This window comes from Dreissena polymorpha, chromosome 10, assembly GCF_020536995.1.
Source record: "Dreissena polymorpha isolate Duluth1 chromosome 10, UMN_Dpol_1.0, whole genome shotgun sequence".
Taxonomy (NCBI): domain Eukaryota; kingdom Metazoa; phylum Mollusca; class Bivalvia; order Myida; family Dreissenidae; genus Dreissena; species Dreissena polymorpha.
The window spans coordinates 59,110,195-59,128,284 of record NC_068364.1 but is presented as its reverse complement, the minus strand read 5'-3'; the positions used below and the strand labels follow the sequence as shown (position 1 = coordinate 59,128,284).

The 18,090-nt window shown below is 34.4% G+C and overlaps 1 protein-coding gene across 1 annotated transcript in view; it reads right to left on the bottom strand.

Moving 5' to 3' along the window:
* Nucleotides 1-10,788: 10,788 nt before the first annotated feature.
* The window catches only part of LOC127849155 (complement C3-like), a 53,919-nt gene continuing 46,617 nt past the window's right edge, over nucleotides 10,789-18,090 (bottom strand). The window contains exons 33-37 of the mRNA XM_052381874.1: nucleotides 17,636-17,734; nucleotides 17,115-17,261; nucleotides 14,426-14,515; nucleotides 14,092-14,233; nucleotides 10,789-13,632 (exon numbers count right to left, since the gene is read on the bottom strand). Of these exons, the coding sequence (XP_052237834.1) occupies nucleotides 13,512-13,632; nucleotides 14,092-14,233; nucleotides 14,426-14,515; nucleotides 17,115-17,261; nucleotides 17,636-17,734 (599 nt within the window). The 3' untranslated portion in view covers nucleotides 10,789-13,511. The remainder of the gene's footprint in view (nucleotides 13,633-14,091; nucleotides 14,234-14,425; nucleotides 14,516-17,114; nucleotides 17,262-17,635; nucleotides 17,735-18,090) is intronic.

Genomic DNA, 18,090 nt, shown 5'->3' with positions numbered 1-18,090 from the left:
GATAGTTTTGTAAAACATTTATTTCCAAAACAGGACAATAACGTTTCAAATTAAGCTAAGAAAAATACATCGTTTCGATAAAAGGTCAAAATGCTAAATACATGAGTGTTGATAGTGTTGTTTATATCTAAATATCGATAGAAAGTTTTCGCACTAGTTCCACGCGCGTCGTATACAGCTTTATAACTATAGACTGGTCACTTTTTGTTTAGTAAAGTAGTAACAAACCAAGATGATGACCATTATACACGAGAGCTATCTAACGGAGGTTCCGGAGATAGTCGATGTACAATCAAACAATCCGTTTAAATTACCTTTAAATACATAATTGTACATCAGGAAGTGTAGATTACATACTATTTCATCTGTGGCGTACTACCTAACCACATACAATAATGAATATATCATACAATAAGCACATGAGACAGAACACGTACTAATAGCACTTATGTATGGTATTAACTACGGTCTCTTTCACATCATCAGTCCCGTCCTTTGCGCAGTGCTGGTCAGCGTTTTATACTCTGCTGCTACTGAGATGATGATGTGTAAGTTCCTTTTGAGCTTAACCTTTTTAATTTTGGTAAGTATGCATAGCTTAGTTCATAGGAAATGATTCATTGGTGAACACATTTATACGAAATATGAATTCAGCGGCAGAGGGAACGTGAAGACACTTTACGCATATGCATTAAACCCCCCTTTCACAGAGCACGGCCCATATGTCTAAAGTGAAAACAATACAATCTAATAACTTCAGAGTGCTCAGAGTTTTCCCCGAGCAGCGTGTTAAATTGTTCTCCAAAAGCCAAGTCACAAATGGCAGCAGGTATATCTTATTATTTACATATAAACAGCATCATCAATTAAGTTAGGATCCATACAATTATCAAAAGCAGTTGAGCGGTGAATTATAGCACACGACTCGCAAAGATGAGTGTGCTCATCAAAAACAGCAATTAATCAAAATTCCATTTTAATTGTCCTTCGAAAGAACCGTTTTTATGTAAATATGTAAAAGGTCTGTATAAAAATTATTATGTACACATTAAATTGTTGTTAGTACCAAACTTTACTTGAAAACCATTGAGTGTAAGTAAGAGATGGTGAAATGGTATAATTGTATTATTTGAATTAGTGTTATTCAATTATGTTATTATTATTATATTTTATAGGTCAGATACCGTCTGCTTTGATGTGTATTACGTTATAAAACAATACGTTTAGAATTAGCTGAGTTAACGAAATAGGATTGTTGTTGCCATCATAGTGTTGCTTATTTAACTCGTTTATAAGACATCGAAGCGTAACTGTTCTGAATACGAAATGTAAAAGGGCATACAAATATGCCTTTAAATAACCATCCTCATAGACATGTAAGATCAACAAATAATGCATCTTAAAAATTGTTTGCAGTGAACACTAGATTTTCAGACACCTGCTTCCGAATTACTTTTTTTATGGTTATTCATTAAAATCATCATAACTTAAGATTTGAGCATTATTAGTTATCTTAACAAATCATTGATATCACCAAGTTATCTTTATCAAATTAAACATCGAATTGATCCACTCTTTGGTAATATTAAAACGTTATATAAACTACAAACAATTTTTAGCGTACCGCTGTTATTGAAAATCTTATCACACCGCCGTAAAATTAAGGTGCACAAATTTCACTTATTTGATGGTAACATTCAAAATTGTGTGTTCTGTTATTTGTATATGTAGGTACATACTTTTGATGGGCTTCATTAGTCTTTATCAATACTATGATGTCCACAATTCACTTTTGAATTTATATCAGTTGACTTTGTCCATATTTGCTTCGGCGGCGCTACTGTCAATTTTACTTTATGTTCTAAAAAGTGTACGTTTTGACATCACAACGATGTTACTATTCGGCCTAAAGATACCCATGACAATTTTAACAAACACTTTACAAATACAATACCAATATATGTATTGATTGTTTCTTAAACGAGTTCATATCCTTTCGAGCATGAACTTTATCTCGGGCTTGCAATGCAAACCATGACAATGACATTCTAATTTACAGGTACACACTTTGCAAAGTTTCAAAACCATTGTCTTATAGATAAACGATAATGATCAGGGTAAATACAACAAATACGCAAGGAGAAAAATATGTGTTTGACTGCCTTAACAGAAATGTGATTTGCAAATACTCGGTCGAGTGTATGGATTTTTCGGCAAAACAAAAGTGTTCACATAGGATCGTTCTTACAGACGAGTATTATAATGAAGATGGTGAATTATGTAGTGGTACTTGTGTAAGTTCGAGACCCATATGCTCGAGTTACGCTCCCTGCTCATATAAGTTAACTTATCATCTAAAACACCGCGTAATGTATGTTTAAAACGATGTTAACTAATCAGTGGTTTTGCATCGCAGTCTCATGACTATAGACGATGTTGAACAACACTGATGTCTTTTGATCGCAGTAAACTCTCGCACAGAAAGCCGTAGACCGAATCAAATTCTTGCTGCGAAGTCCGTTTATCGAAGTAAACCCTCCGCACTGAAGTGCGTTTATCGCAGCAAACCCTCGCTCATATATCCATTGATTTAAGCAAATCCTCCCATATATGTCCATTGATCACAGAAAACTATCGCACCCGAAGTCCGTTGATAAAATCAAACCTTCGGTCCGAACACCGTAAACACGTTTAATCGAAGCAAACATTCGCACCATGTCCGTTGATTGAAGCAAATCTTCGCACCGAGTCCGTTGATCGCAGCGGACCTTCAAACCAATGTCAGTTGATCCCAGCAAACCCTCTCACCGAGTCCGATGATCGCAGCGAACCATAGGGCCGATACTAAGACTTGTGATCGCAGCATTCCCTCGCACCGAGTCCGTTGATTGCAGCAAACCCTCGCACATATGTTCGTCGATCGCAGCGAACTCTCTCGCCGCGTCCGTTGATTGCCGCAAAGCATTGCAACGATATCCGTTGTCGAAGCCAACCATCGCCTCGATGTCCGTTGATTGCAGCAAACTCTCGCACAGATGTCCGTGTATCGCAGCAAGCTCTCTCACCGAGTCCGTTGATGGCAGCAAACCATTGCACAAATATATTTTGTCGCAGCAAGCTATAAACACTAGCACAGATGTCCTTTGATTGCACACAATTCTCGCACGGTGTCCGTTGATCTCAGCAAACCATCGAACAGATGTCCGTCGAACAGCAAACCTTCGCACCGAGTCCGTTGATCCCAGAAAACCATCGAACCGATGTCCTTTTATCGCAGCAAAACCTCGCACCGATGTCCGTTGTTCGTAGCCACCCATCGTGCAGAAGTCCCTTGTTCACAGCAAACCTTCGAACAAATGTCCGTTGATCTCAGCACACACCCGAAATAATGTCCGTTGATCGCAGCAAAACCTGTAACTAATTTCCATTTATGTCAGCAAATTCTCGCACCGATGTCGGTTGATCGCAGCAAAGCCTCCCTAAAATGTCCATTGATTGCAGCAAACCAGCGCACCGAAGGGCGTTGATCGCAGAAATGCCTCCCTGAAATGTCCATTGATCGCAGCAAACCATGTCACCGAAGTGAGTTCATCGCATCAAACCCTAGCATCGATGTCCGTTGATCGCAGCAAACTCTCGCACCGAAGTCGATTGATCAAATCAAAACCTCGCTCAAATGTCCGTTAATCGAAGCGAAACATTGCAACGATGTTGGTCGATCGCAGCAAAACCTCGCACTTAAGTCCGTTGATCGGAGCAAACCCTCGCAACGAAGTCCGTTTATCACAGCGAACCCTCGCACCGATACCCGTTGATAGCAGCAAACCCTCGCAAGGAATTCTGTTTATCACAGAAAACCTCGCACAAATGTCCGTTGATCACAGCAACCCATAGCAAAGAATTCATTTGATCGCAGAAAACCATCGCGCGGAAGTCCTTTGGTCCAAAAAACCCTCGCACAACTGTACTTTGCTCGCAGCAAAACTAACCTCGCACCAATTACCGTTGATTGCGATAAATCACGCTCATAAGACGATGTCGCATGAAGAGAAGGTCTGATTAATAGGCCATATACTATTGGTACCGTTGTACGACAATGAAACATAATTAGAAAGTCTGAATGATAGACAAGACACTATTGGTGCCGATGTACGACCATGTCGCATAATGAGAGGTTGTGAATAATCGACCAGACACTATTGGTGCCGATGTACGACAATGTCGCATAATAAGAGGGTCTAAATAACAGACGTGACAATATTGGTACCGATGTACGACAATGTCGCATAATAAGAGGGTCTAAATAATAGACTAGACACTATTGGTGCCGATGTACGACGATGTCGCATAATAAGAGGATCTTAATAATAGACCATAGACAAATGGTACCGATGTACGACAATGTCGCATAATAAGAGGGTCTGAATAATAGACTACGCACTATTGGTACCGATGAACAACAATGTCGCATAATTAGGGGGTCTGAATATTAGACCAAAAACTTTTGGCACCGATGTAGAACACAATTTTGGACTTCATTGTCACACAACTACATATAGAAAATGCAAAAGAGGACATAAAGATTCACGGGGCACACAGAATGTGTGCTTTCAGACAAGACAAAGTGAGACCCATTGTGGCTAAGTATTCTTTTTTTCCCGGAGAAGGAAAGGGTGCGGAAAGCAGCTGATCAGTTAAAAGCAACCCCATTAGGGATCGCCGAAAAATATCCCCCGGAAATTATGGAGAAACGAAGAAAACTGGTTCCGATTATGAGGGCGGCACGCGCAGAGGGCAAAGAAGCCTATATTTAGGTCGATAGGTTGTTCATCAGCAAACAGCTGTACGTCGAATAGGACAAGAGTGAGAGTGCCATTAAAGTTGTCTCTTGGAATAGTGAAGGGCTATCTTCTACAAGAGTGGTGACAGCAAACTTTCGTCATTTTTGGTTGAACATGACATTATCTGTTTAATTGAGACCTGGACTAACAAACATTCAACATTTGACTTTTAAGGTTACAATTATCCTATACACTCGTACAGACGCTTCCAACAACGTAGAGCAAGGCGATCGAGCGGCGGAATCATCGTTTATATTAGAGACAGTATACGCAAAGGAGTTTCTTAAGTAAGAAATAACATAGAATGTTTATTATGGCTTAAAATAGATAAAAGGCATTTCAATATTGAAAATGATATCTATTTAGCTGTAATGTATATGAGAATTCACCAACGCATGATATGTATGATGTTAACAGTTGTCAACTGTTAGAATCCGATATTAACTTTTTTAATAGCAAAGGAAAAGTATTTATCACTGGGGACGAAACCGGTCATAAAGCTGATTTACAACGACAGAAGCTTATGCGATTTTGATTTATTTGAAAATAGATACCCCACTTCAGAGGGAAGCCTGTGACCTTGGTGCAAATAGATTTGGCGATTATTTATTAGACGTATGTAAATCTACCAATATAAGATTGTAAACGGTAGACTATTTAAAAATAAATGAGTTGGCACATTAACTTGTTTTACTCATAATGGGGAAAGTACAGTAGACTATTTGTTAACATCAGTTAAAAACTTTCACGTTTTAACCGATTTGAAGGTGCACGATTTCATGGAGTAGTCAAATCATGCCCCAGTGACATTTGCTCTGAGCACGAACGATCCAGTTTCTAACTGTCAAAATGATCAGCGCGTAAACGTTAAATGGAAATCAGATTACAGGGATAATTTCGTGCACGACATATTAAACGGTGCTCAAGAACTAGAACACAATTTACAATCAGGTATTCACTCGAGATGCGATCCGGATTTATTACTCTTGGAGTTCACTAATTTCCTAAATAAACGAGGTGAACAATATTTTAAATTTTATAAGCAATAATGTTTTTAACAATAATAGTAGATTCGCTACTGCTGACACCAATAAACAACGATGGTTTAACGAAGAATGCAAACGAAAACGGACAGAATATAACTAACATAAGAATATACATACACGAACGACCATGCTGGCAGCAAGGAAAAAATATAAATATTTATGTCGGAAAATAACATCTAAGTTTAACAGAGAACAAGGTGTGAAATTCAATAACACGAGTCGCAAACAAACTCGCGAATTCTGGAAATTATTTTAACAAAAACGGTAACACCGAAAGTGGATAGTATATCGCTGCACGAATTCTATGAATATTTCAATACTTAAGCTTCTGAAGCTGACGTTAACGTAAACAACGACGAAAGTGATACTTATTTACGACAGTTTAATAATATGGAAAATTCGATCAGCTCTTACCCTGACCTAGACAAACCCATTTCCCAAGAAGAAATAATTCAAGCTACAATGCGTTTAAATAATAATAAAGCAGCCTCAAACGATAATATTATTTATGAATACTAAAAAGAAACAGTGCATTTTATAGTCAAACCGTTGGAAATATTATTTAATTATATCATGGATACGAAACAATTTTCAAAGAGATGATCAACGGAGTTATTATTTTAATACATAAACGGGGCGATAGTTCCGATCCTAATAACTTTATAGGCATCACGTTGTTACGCTGTTTTGCGAAATTATTAACAAGTGTGATAAACGAACACATAAAATCTTGGGCAGAAACCCATGGCATTCTTACAGACGCGCAGTTCGGAATTAAACCAAATTACAGTACTGTCGATGCAATTTGCACTCTTAATCATTTAATAGAAAAGCAAATACATAGTAAAAACAAACTTTTCTGCTGCTATACCGGAAGGACTGCGACCTTATAAATCGCTGACAGCTATAGCATAAAATGATTTTATCGGGAATCGACGGCACGTTAATTTCACTTATCCGCTCTATGTATAGCGAGGTCAAACTTCAAGTAAAACACATGGGCTTACTTTCTGACCTTTTTAGTAGCAATGCCGGCCTATTACAAGGAGAAATAGCATCGCCGATCTTGATTTCGCTATTTCTCTGCGGGGAATCACGTTATCACAAAAGTACATCGTACGCACAAAATGGCGGAAAAAGCTCTCGGTTAATGACGAAAATCAAGGTATTCTCATATTTTATAATATCTAAATTAATGATAACTATGCGCAAAGTACCCGCTTAGACTCTTATGTACTCTGGTAATTGTCGTTTTTCTTAGATTTCTGTAGTTTTCTCAAACATTCAGACACAATAAACAATGAAAATTGTACATCGTCTGAACATACTTTATTTTGACGCGTTTGCTATTCAAGATGACAAACAAACGAATAAATACAACAGTTTTTGCTTTCTAACATGCTTAGAATATTTTGTACAAGGTTTTCCACGTTATTTAAGCTTTTTTAGATCTAGATTTGGAAAATAGTACATCGTCTGAACGTTTTTTGTTTGAGTACATCGTCTGAACGGTTTTGAGTACATCATCTGAACTGCTTCTGTTTTTACTTTTAATGCGATGTTTATCATAATAAAATTGTAATAACATCTGTGATCCGCAGTGTATTTATTAATGAAAAAGAATTAAATTTGCAAAACGGAATAAACGCCGGAATAACCTAAGATCAATTGTCTATTTATCTCCTACTATTTGCGGATGATGCTGTCATTTTCTCAGAAACTAAAGAAGGACTCTAGGAATCGTTGAATAATCTAGAAGTATATCTCAATAAATATAATTTAACTGTTAATATTGAAAAACAAAAATAATGGTCTTTCGGAAAGGGAGCGCGCTAAGCAACAAATACAAATGGACCTACGAAGAAAAAGATATTAAAATAGTTAGCATTTTTAACTACCTTGGTATTGTTATCTCAAGTGGGGGCTCATTTATACCTGCCACTAATACACTTTATGGCAAAGCTACAATGGCGATCAAGTCACTTTTTTTGTATTACAAAAAGTATGGAAGTGCCAATACATGTAATGTTCAAGCTGCTTGATTCATATATCTTGTCAATCCTTCATTATAATTGCGAAGTATGTGGATTTATTTCGGCAACTAATATTGAACGTATTCACAGAAAGTTCTGTAAAACTGTCAACAAATTTAATATCACTCTATGCTGAACTTGGTCGATTTCCTTTATATATTGATAGAAACCTAAGAACTGTTAAATAGTTTTTTTTAACTTCATCAAAAGAAACAAGGAAATTGTATCCTTACTACTGTCATTAAAGGGATCTTTTCACGCTTTGGTAAATTGACAAAATTGAAAAAAGTTGTTTCAGATTCGTAAGTTTTCGTTTTAGTTATGATATTTGTGAGGAAACAGTAATACTGAACATTAACCATGCTCTAATATAGCCATTATATGCATCTTTTGACGATTTTAAAACCTAAAAATTATAAAGCGTTGCAACGCGAAACGATTGAATAATTTGGAGAGTTCTGTTTTTGTCGTTAAATTTTGTGAAACAACGAAGATTGCTTATATAAGGTATAAAATACATCAAAATGTGTACTCGGCGAAATAGCTCAGTAGGCTAAAGTGTTTTTACTTCAGGACTCTGGCAGGACTCCGGGGGTCACTGGTTCGAAACCTGCTCCGGGCAATGTTCTTTTCCTTTTTTAAATTTTTTTCTTGATTTTTTACTGGAGCTTTTATGATCCAATGTTTACATTTATCAATATAAAGCATTTAATGAATAAGTTAAAAAAAATGCCAAAATCTGTGAAAAGGCCCCTTTAATATGCAAAGATTAGAAATTGAAACACAAAAAAAACACTGTTAAGTTCCTTTTAAGTTCGCAAAATTTTAAGCCTTATAGGATTTACAGATGTATGGTTTTTTACTGAGTCAGTTATAATTGAAAGTTGTATTCCTTTGATTCATCAACTTCATTACTTTTTTATAAAGAACTTAAACCTGTATTTGAAAGATCTGTGTATTTAGATGTCATTGACAATAAAAAAAACATAGAAACATCATTGTTAAAATACGTTTATCGTCACATAATCTATTAATTGAAACTGGTAGACATTATAACATTATCAGAAATGAAAGAATTTGTACTTTATGTAATATTAACGATTTAGAAGACGAATATCATGTTGTACTTAGATGTCCATTTTATTTAGAAGAAAGATTCAAATTCATACCAAAATATTAGTCAATGCATAACTTTTCGAAACTCTTAAATAGTAATAATAAAGGTACTATTCGGAAGTTAGCAATGTACTGTATTACATGCTTTTCGAAAATAAATAATTTTATTTTGTTTAACTTAACGTTTAGAATGAGTATTTATTTACCGTTTGATATGAAATGATTGTACTGTGTTTTTTATCTGTTGACGCTGATTTTTGTTAACATTTTCAGTGTTTTATGAAATGATAAGGAAATGAAAGTGATTTTTGTTTGGCTGTTTCCTCTGTTTTGTTTGTTTATATATAGTTGAGTATGAAACTTAATCCAGTGTGTACATAAACACACAACACTCTCACGAGTAATTTATTATTGTCTTTATTACTGTATTTTTTCACGCATGTATGAATGTTTTATATTGATCACGATGGGCTGTAAAATGCTAAAGTGAATAAAATATTTGTTCTGTGGTTCTGATGTACGACAATGTCGCATAATTAGAGGGTTTGAATAATCGACTGGACACTTTTGGTACGAATGTTCCACAATGTCGCATAATAAGAGGGTCTGAATAATAGACCAGGTACTATAGGCACCGATGCACGACAATGTCGAATAATAAAAGGATCTGAATAATAGTCTAGACACTTTTGGTACCGATGTACGGTAATGTCGCATAATAAGGCTCAATGGGTCATTGTTGATCGAAATGGCCAATAAGTCGCCCGGTGGTGATTAGAAGCCGATTCTTGTCATCCTAGGGTGACTCCAAGCCATCGCTAGTCACCCCCGGGTGACATGAAGCCGATTGTAGTCACCCGGGGGTGACATGAAGCCGATTTTTGTCACCCGGTGATGGAATCAAGCCGATTTTAGTCACCGTCGAAATCATCATAAAGTCACCCTCGGCAACAATTTTACTTTTTCAACAAAAAATACATGATTTAGTCGTTCATTTGCGAGGGAATTTGTGTAAAAATACTACAAAAACGAAAGTAGAGCTAAATGCCTAAAACAACTAAATGAATTAATCGTCTTCATTACTCACGTACTCTTGAATTAAATGCATTTTGTCACAGATCCTTTTATTTCTATCCTTACATAGCATCACACAAATTCTAATGATTTTACAATTTCTCTTTTTTTCTTTTTGTATTTACATGTTGTTGTTGTTGTTTTCAGAATAAGCGGTTTGATAAAAAAAAATACACGGGTGACAAGAAACCGATTCTTGTCACCCGGGGGTGACTAAAAGCCGATTCATTTCACCCTGGGGTGACATGAAGCCGATTCTAGTCACCCGGGGTGACTAACGTCGGCTTGGAGTCACCACAGGGTGACATGAATCGGCTTCAAGTCACCCCCGGGTGACTTGTGGGCCCTTTCAGGTCGACAATGACCCAATGAGCCATAATAAGAGGGTCTGAATAATAGACCAGACACTATAGTCACCGATGTACGATAATGTCGCATAGTAAGAGTAGTCTGAATAATAGACCATAGACTATTGGTACCGATGTAAGACAATGTCGTATAATTAGAGGTTCCATAGACTATTGGTCTTAATAATGTACCAGACACTAAAGGTACAGACGGTGCAGACCACATTCTGCATCAGCAACCACAGGATTTAATAACAATTGTAGTTAATGAATTATTCATGGCTTCTTCATACTAAAAGAAAATCATGATCTCAGCGAACGAAACCAAATATTAAAGCAAGTGTCAATTTACTTTTACGACGTGTTCAAACATTGTAATACTATATCAAACAAAACATGTTGCAATGCAGTTATCAAATTTATACTGAGACTATTTACAACAATAATTGCTATAAGTAGAATACACTACAAAGATAACAATTCTTTTCAGCACTATAGACAATCCCAGAAATCGATACCTCCCCGGATTACCCGCCCCTGAATACTCTCGCGCGCCTCCAAAACGGTACTGAAGAAATAAACATGGACATATATATATGTGTGTATAGGTCCCTACGCAAAACAAGGCAGCGAAACGGTTTTATCAAATATATTTGAGGATTTAAAGAGTTTCTGTTATCGATCTGACAACCACATAATAGTTCGTGTTATTTTTTTTAAATATAAATGACATAATTAGTAGAAATAAGGTTCATCTGCATTCGTTTAAGAGTAATAAAACACAGCATGGACATGGACCTATTTGTGTAGGTCCCTGGCATGAATAAGATCTTGGTTGTCATTTAACATGTTATTTAAAGGTGACGCGCGATATCTTATCTTAATTTCGGTATCTACACATGTGCAGACGTGTGGTGTCACGCGCAAACCCATAAACGCTTTTAATCCACAATTGGAACATCGCCTCCCATTTAGCGAATTCGTTCGCGCCTTTATCGCTGATGTTTTTTTCAAGAGATGTATGTTGCTGTCATTAATAATCCGTAATTAAAGAAAAATAAATCACTTATTTTGTTCGTTTTTTTATTTTTTAAGCGTATATTTAGACCGTTTTACGAAAATTTAATAAAGACATACGTTTAGGAAATCTAGAGAACACAATAGGAATTATTTAAGTTTATTTAAGGCTCATTTTTTATCATGTTGAACATTTCAATCGTGAATTAAAATATTATTAAAAATTTAATCATATTTCAGGCAACATGTAAAACGTAATTTAAATAATAATATAAGAAAGTTGTAGACAAAAGCTGATATGTCCTTTTCAATAAAAAAAGTATGATATCTCCTGACATCCTACACAGTTTTGCAAGCGAATAACTCCGTTACTTGTTCATTTAAATCACAAAATTCATTTTCGGCTAGATATTTTTGTATTAGCTTGAGAGCGATTTTTAAAATAAAAGATTGCTAAAAACCACTTTAGTTTAAGACTAAACTAGATACATAATTTTAATTTTTTTTTTTCTCTACCTGAAATCTTACAGAGTTTCGATAATAAAGATTTACGGAACAATTTTAGAATCACAAACTTCATTTCGGCTATAGATTTGTATATTACCTTTAAAATGACACTTACAAGGGAAATATTAATAGCGAAATGGTAACTCTTTAGACAAACAAAGATATGTATTATTCAATAAAAGAAGTCGTCCTCGGCCTTTAATCTTACAACGTATCTTAATGAATATCTCCGGAAAGTATAGAAAGTACGACATTTAATAAGAAATAATATATGCTGAAACAAAGGCAGATATCAATATAATTGTCTACATCGACCTTAAATCTATCTAATTAATATCAAAGATCTATAAAAAAAAATCGGTCTGAATGGATGTTTCCAATCTTTATATATTGACAGATCTTTGTTAATATCTCCGGCACTATTTACGCTAAAATCACAACGTTTACTTCAGACTTTAGATATTTCTTTACCTTTACAATTATGCTTGAATAATTTTATTCCTTAAAGAAATAATTAAATTTTATACAAATGCATTACTGAAAGGTATGCTTCTAAATGCCAACTCGGCCTTAAACATTACGTGTTGTCACTGAATATTGTTGCAGAGACACATATTTTATGAATCTATCGTGTATATTTTTTATTTAAATTATATTGATTTACGATGTGATACATACATGTATCGACACTTGGTTTCATGTTTCACTTTTTTCAATCCTACTGTGCGAAGTCATAAAGTACTGTTTATTGGAATAAAGCGGGTGTACACTATGATAACGTTGTAATCTGTCAAATTCTTCAGTACCGTTTTCAATCGCGGGTTACGTAATAGCCAATATGGCGGCGCCCATATTATCGATTCTGGGATTGTCTATATATCAATATGGATGCATGTATTGTATTCAGCGCAAGCTTGCTTGTAGTTATATACAGCTCCGTCGCAAAAAATACAACCTTCTTATTTCCTTTAACAAAGTTGAATCCCGCTCAATCAGCTAATCAACCCAAAGTAATATTAACAATGCAAGTTAATGATGTATTTGTATTTCATGTCAAAAATAGCTTTACATTAAAAAGTCGTTCTAGTGTTTTAACATATGTTTTATTCTCCAACCGGTTTGTTTTTTATGTTTAATGTAACATTAAACAATATTTAGACATATATTGGCACTATTTTATTAGATTATAAGTGGTTCCGGTAGATATCGACCATGTAAACTCCATACAAGTTGATATTCAATATAACACTGTAGTAATTGGTTGATGAAGTAAAGTACAAACGATGACTTTAAATATGCTGACAAATTACGTATATTTTTTCAAATGTTCTACTAAATGTGTTATAGTATGCCGATCTTCTGAATACCACAGAGTCATAAGCTTTATAAACTAAAAAACACGCAAACACACACTTTTAAACATGATGTCCGTATGCTTAACAAATTTAGTCCTATCAGGTCGTGCAACAATAAGTTTTGTTTTGCACAAATAACCAGTTGCGAGTCACCCTGGAAACAACAGCTTCCTCGCTAGTTGTTGCACCCATTATTCTTCCTCAGTTCGTTAACGAAATTGCTCATAACGGTACGAAGAATTGGTTTGAAGTCTGGGTCGATCACGAGTGCCGTTCCTGTCAGGTCATACTTCAATCTAAAACATACATTCAAGTACTATAAAGCTGACATCTTCATGACCTTTATTTGCGGAAATGAAACTTAAACAATGCCATGAGTACAAACACACGTCATAGAGACAACCCAAAATCACATTTGTCACACAGTTACATTTAAAAAGGTTAAGTGTTGACAGTTGTTTTCCTTAAGTAAGCTGGGATATAATACAAATAATAATCATTTTGGTGATTATTAATGGCCTGATTTAACGAATGCCCGATCCCTCTGAGAATACAAGCACATTTTGAACTACAATAGTTTCTAACAATATTTTCTAAAAAGGTTTGTCTCTGTATTAGTCATAGCTGTGTACGCTGTAACTGTGCAATGAATATAAACTGTTATCGACAAACCAGTTTAACTATTTGAAGTCATATTTTTGTTTACAAAGAACCACATACAAATGGTGAGTCAATCATACATTCAAATGTGTTACCTGGTATTTCCATTGGCGTCTGTCAAATTTGTTCCGTCCTTTGCCATGATGTAGTAGGATTTACCCACTAGAAGGTCCGGTTGTGAACATGTCGTATGCCATTCAAATTCCATTTCATCATTGTTTGTCATGGTTTTACCACCTTGAATGAAAATTAACACAACTATAATAGTGCATATACTTTTTGTCTATGAGTGACAGGCAATGTACTTATGTTTAGTTTCGAAAAACAATTAAAAAACATAATCAAAATAAGAAAAATGTAAATTATTCAAATAGTTGAGATTTAAATGTTTTAAAAACGCGTTTGTCAGAAAATCGAAAATAAATTTACCTTGCAGTTGCGCTTCCTCTATTTTAGCTGTTGCGAACTTTACGTCCCTTTCCGAGTTGTAGTTTACTCGTGTAACTTTGACTTTAACCACTGAAGATGTATAAAAAAACATATTATCACATCGTAAATAGAACATGTGTCAGGTACCTCACATTTGACAATATTACTTGTCAGGACTTGATAACTGAAGCATGGTATGGCAACACTAATTTTATATATTTTCAGCACAAACACACAAAACATAAATGCATACCTGTAAGAATCATTTTCGTGACGCAATTTCACCTAAATACATTTTATACTACATAACATAGTACTACTTAATCCTGATATGTCGACTTTTTCTTGAATCCTTCGAAATAGAGGCCTCATTTCTAATGGTTGCAATATTTGCTTGTATTACTACTTTACTCACCACAAAGTGATCAGTCTATTGTTATAAGTCCTCTCACGACGCGCATTGAACTATCGCCAAATGTTTTACCGAACCTTTGATATAAAGAGCACTGTCACGGTCATTTGTTGTGCATTGTAAACTTTTATCCTAACTGTTTAATTTTGCAACACCATTTTCAACGTTATTTCCACTTTTGATAATCCATTTACGGTGTTTACAAAATTATCCAAACCGAAAATAAAACTTGATTCAATACGTTAAGCGATGTAAACACTAAATATTTGATGAAGAGAATCCAACAAAGACTACGGAATAATTGTGCTTTACAGAATATCATTGCCGATTGTAGTTCTGGCTAAAAATAACAATGTGACAGGTGACTGGGTTGATTGTTATGTTTTGTAAATGTTATTAATGCATATGTCTGTTAAGTGTTTTGAATGGGTGTATTTATTTGTAAATACCATGATATTATTAATTTTTAACAAAAATTTGCATCATTATTGTTAAATATAACTAGGAATTATGATAAGCTTTACTATTTATCATAAAATTATAATAATCATTTATTTTAAACTAGAATTTGCACATGTTAATCATAATTTGAAATGATTGTCCGCATTTTCTTGATTCATAATAATCGGCTTCAATCAGGATGTTAGTATTTCAGCGTTATATATATATAATGCTTCGTGCATGAACACGTGAGAAATTATTCATATGTAGTAGGAAATAGTCAAAACTGATACAGTTTGAAAATGTTTTAAGCTTCTCATTCTTAGAAACAAACATAGTTGTATTACTCATTTTACAAGTATGTATCTTTTAATATGTGTTTACAAACAATCAATCAATGTTAGTTTAACTATTAGGTCTATGTTTGTATTTGACTTTTCTCAATAAGAAAAAAAGTCACATAAGCTTAATTTCTGTCACAGTAGTATTCTTTAATTTAGTGCAAGAACTTAGAAATCAGAAATTATTACTTTACGGAGTTTGCCAAAATCCTTGTATGTTATTGCTCTAAAAACAATTATGTCACATATTTATAATTCAATTGAAGATGCATCGTGATTATTATGAGAAATGTATAACTTAATAAAGAATCAATGAACATGGTAAACTGTTTAATTACTTAAAGAATGAAGAAGGCTATTAAGTCATTATGTGTCCTTGAACTATGATTGATGTGAATTTGATGTAAGACATACAACTTGGAATGGAATCATTGTGTTCGTTTGCTTAGAAAAAAATGTTCATGTTGTATTATGCATGTTTTTGTAACTATTCTATTCTTTGAGTTCAATAGGAACTTTTCCATGACGTTTCATTAATAGATTAATGATGGCAAATTTTCGTATTCTGATGACATTTATACACTGGTTTATACAAGCATGGGCACGGTTGACTATTTTGAGGATGTAACAAATCAAATTAGACATCCAGTTTTGATGTGAAATCAATGTGTATCTATGCAAGTGTATATTTCGCTTAAAATAAAATTAAAACAGCATAAAAGTACATTATTGAAAATATGTTTCCAAGATTGACGCCTTATTCCAAAGCCACATGTTTTTGTTGTTGCAATAATCCAACTCCAAACTATATACCTTCCTAAAAGCTAAAAGCATTCAAGACGAACTACTTTAACTGTAGAAAAGTTAAAAGGTATCATTCTTCATAGTAACTGTAATAACGTTATTAGTTTTATGCAGAGGACAGAAACCAAAAAAGAGTTACACAACTTTGTAGTAAATAAGTAACGAAGTTAATATGTCATATTCATAAATCATTATTCTTATTGATTATAAAAAAGGGTTGTGCTAGCAGATTGGATATGGTGTCCATCTAGCAATAAAAAAAATCGCGGTGTGATCCCTACTGGCATCGAGTGAGAGTTCTCAAAATCTATATTTATAACGTAATATTGGGTCGAATAAGTTGATTTGCGGCCTAATATGCCTAATATGCCTGTTGCCGAATCGACCATGGTTTTAGACCAAGGCCAAACAAGACTTGAGACGAATGAGCCTGCTATACACCAATGATTGGTTCTAAGACTCTAAGTAAGCTTTCGACGTTTAGTGCAATCTATCTACAGTTTATTTGTTTACCTAATTATTTGTGTTTTAATTGTATGGTTGACATATCATTAAAATAAACATTTGCACAATTATTTATTTTACCGATATACAAGTACCATTCAAACACGGCAGCAGCAGAATAATCATCATTATCACAATAGTAATTTCAATTATCATAATATCAAATCGAAATTAGAAATTACGGTACCAAAGTTAGCTTTCTCAAAGTTGCACGCGTAATCCATCAGAGCCTTGGATGGTGTTTGAAGAGTACTTCGTTTCTTAGCATCTTTCTCCTTTGCTATTTTTAGGGCCATATCAACGAGCTCCTGATTCACTGGCTTCGAACACTGACCTTGAAAAAAATGATATTAGAATATATAAATCAATACACACATGCTTGCAAAAACCTGTTTCGAAAGTAATCACAAGTACGATAACACACTGTAAAAACATAAACCCATATTATTTAACTACATTTCTTGATTCTATGCTTTTGTACTAAAAATGAACGAATATATTCACTATAATATTTTATTGATTTTGACGGAATAAATATCAAAGTAAACTTAATAAAACTCAACCACTTTGATAGTGTAGAAATAGTGTCAATATCGCTGTCTTATATATATATATATGTCACTCACTCATAATATCCACTCGTTCACTTGCAAACTATGAACTAAATTGAACTGGTATTTATATTTCACATAAATTTCAATATCATACTTTGCATGCATTGACACTGGTCGCTCTTGGGGTCACAATCGTATTTTATTCCCTGTCCATGGTTTGCGCCAATGCCGTACTGCTTTATACACGAGCGTTCTGAAAGTATTGATTAGTGAAATTATCATATTTAATAGATATTTGTGAGTGTTTTCATTGTTTTTCGGTGTACAATAATTTTGAATAGACTCTTCCCATACTGTTGTAATTGATTAGCGTTTTTATAAAGAAACCCAGAAACCCAAATTATTGTCTCTTGAAATTATAAAAACAACAGGGGGTTGTTCTTTAAAAAGTAGTTGACCGCTTGACAAGTGATATCAATAAAAACTATACAATTGCCACTTAAGTCACTAATAAAAGCATCTATATTTAACTTGAGGAAATGCTGCTATATAGCGAAACGCCGTAAATAATATCATATGTTAATGACTGAAGTAATGCCTTTGATCGTT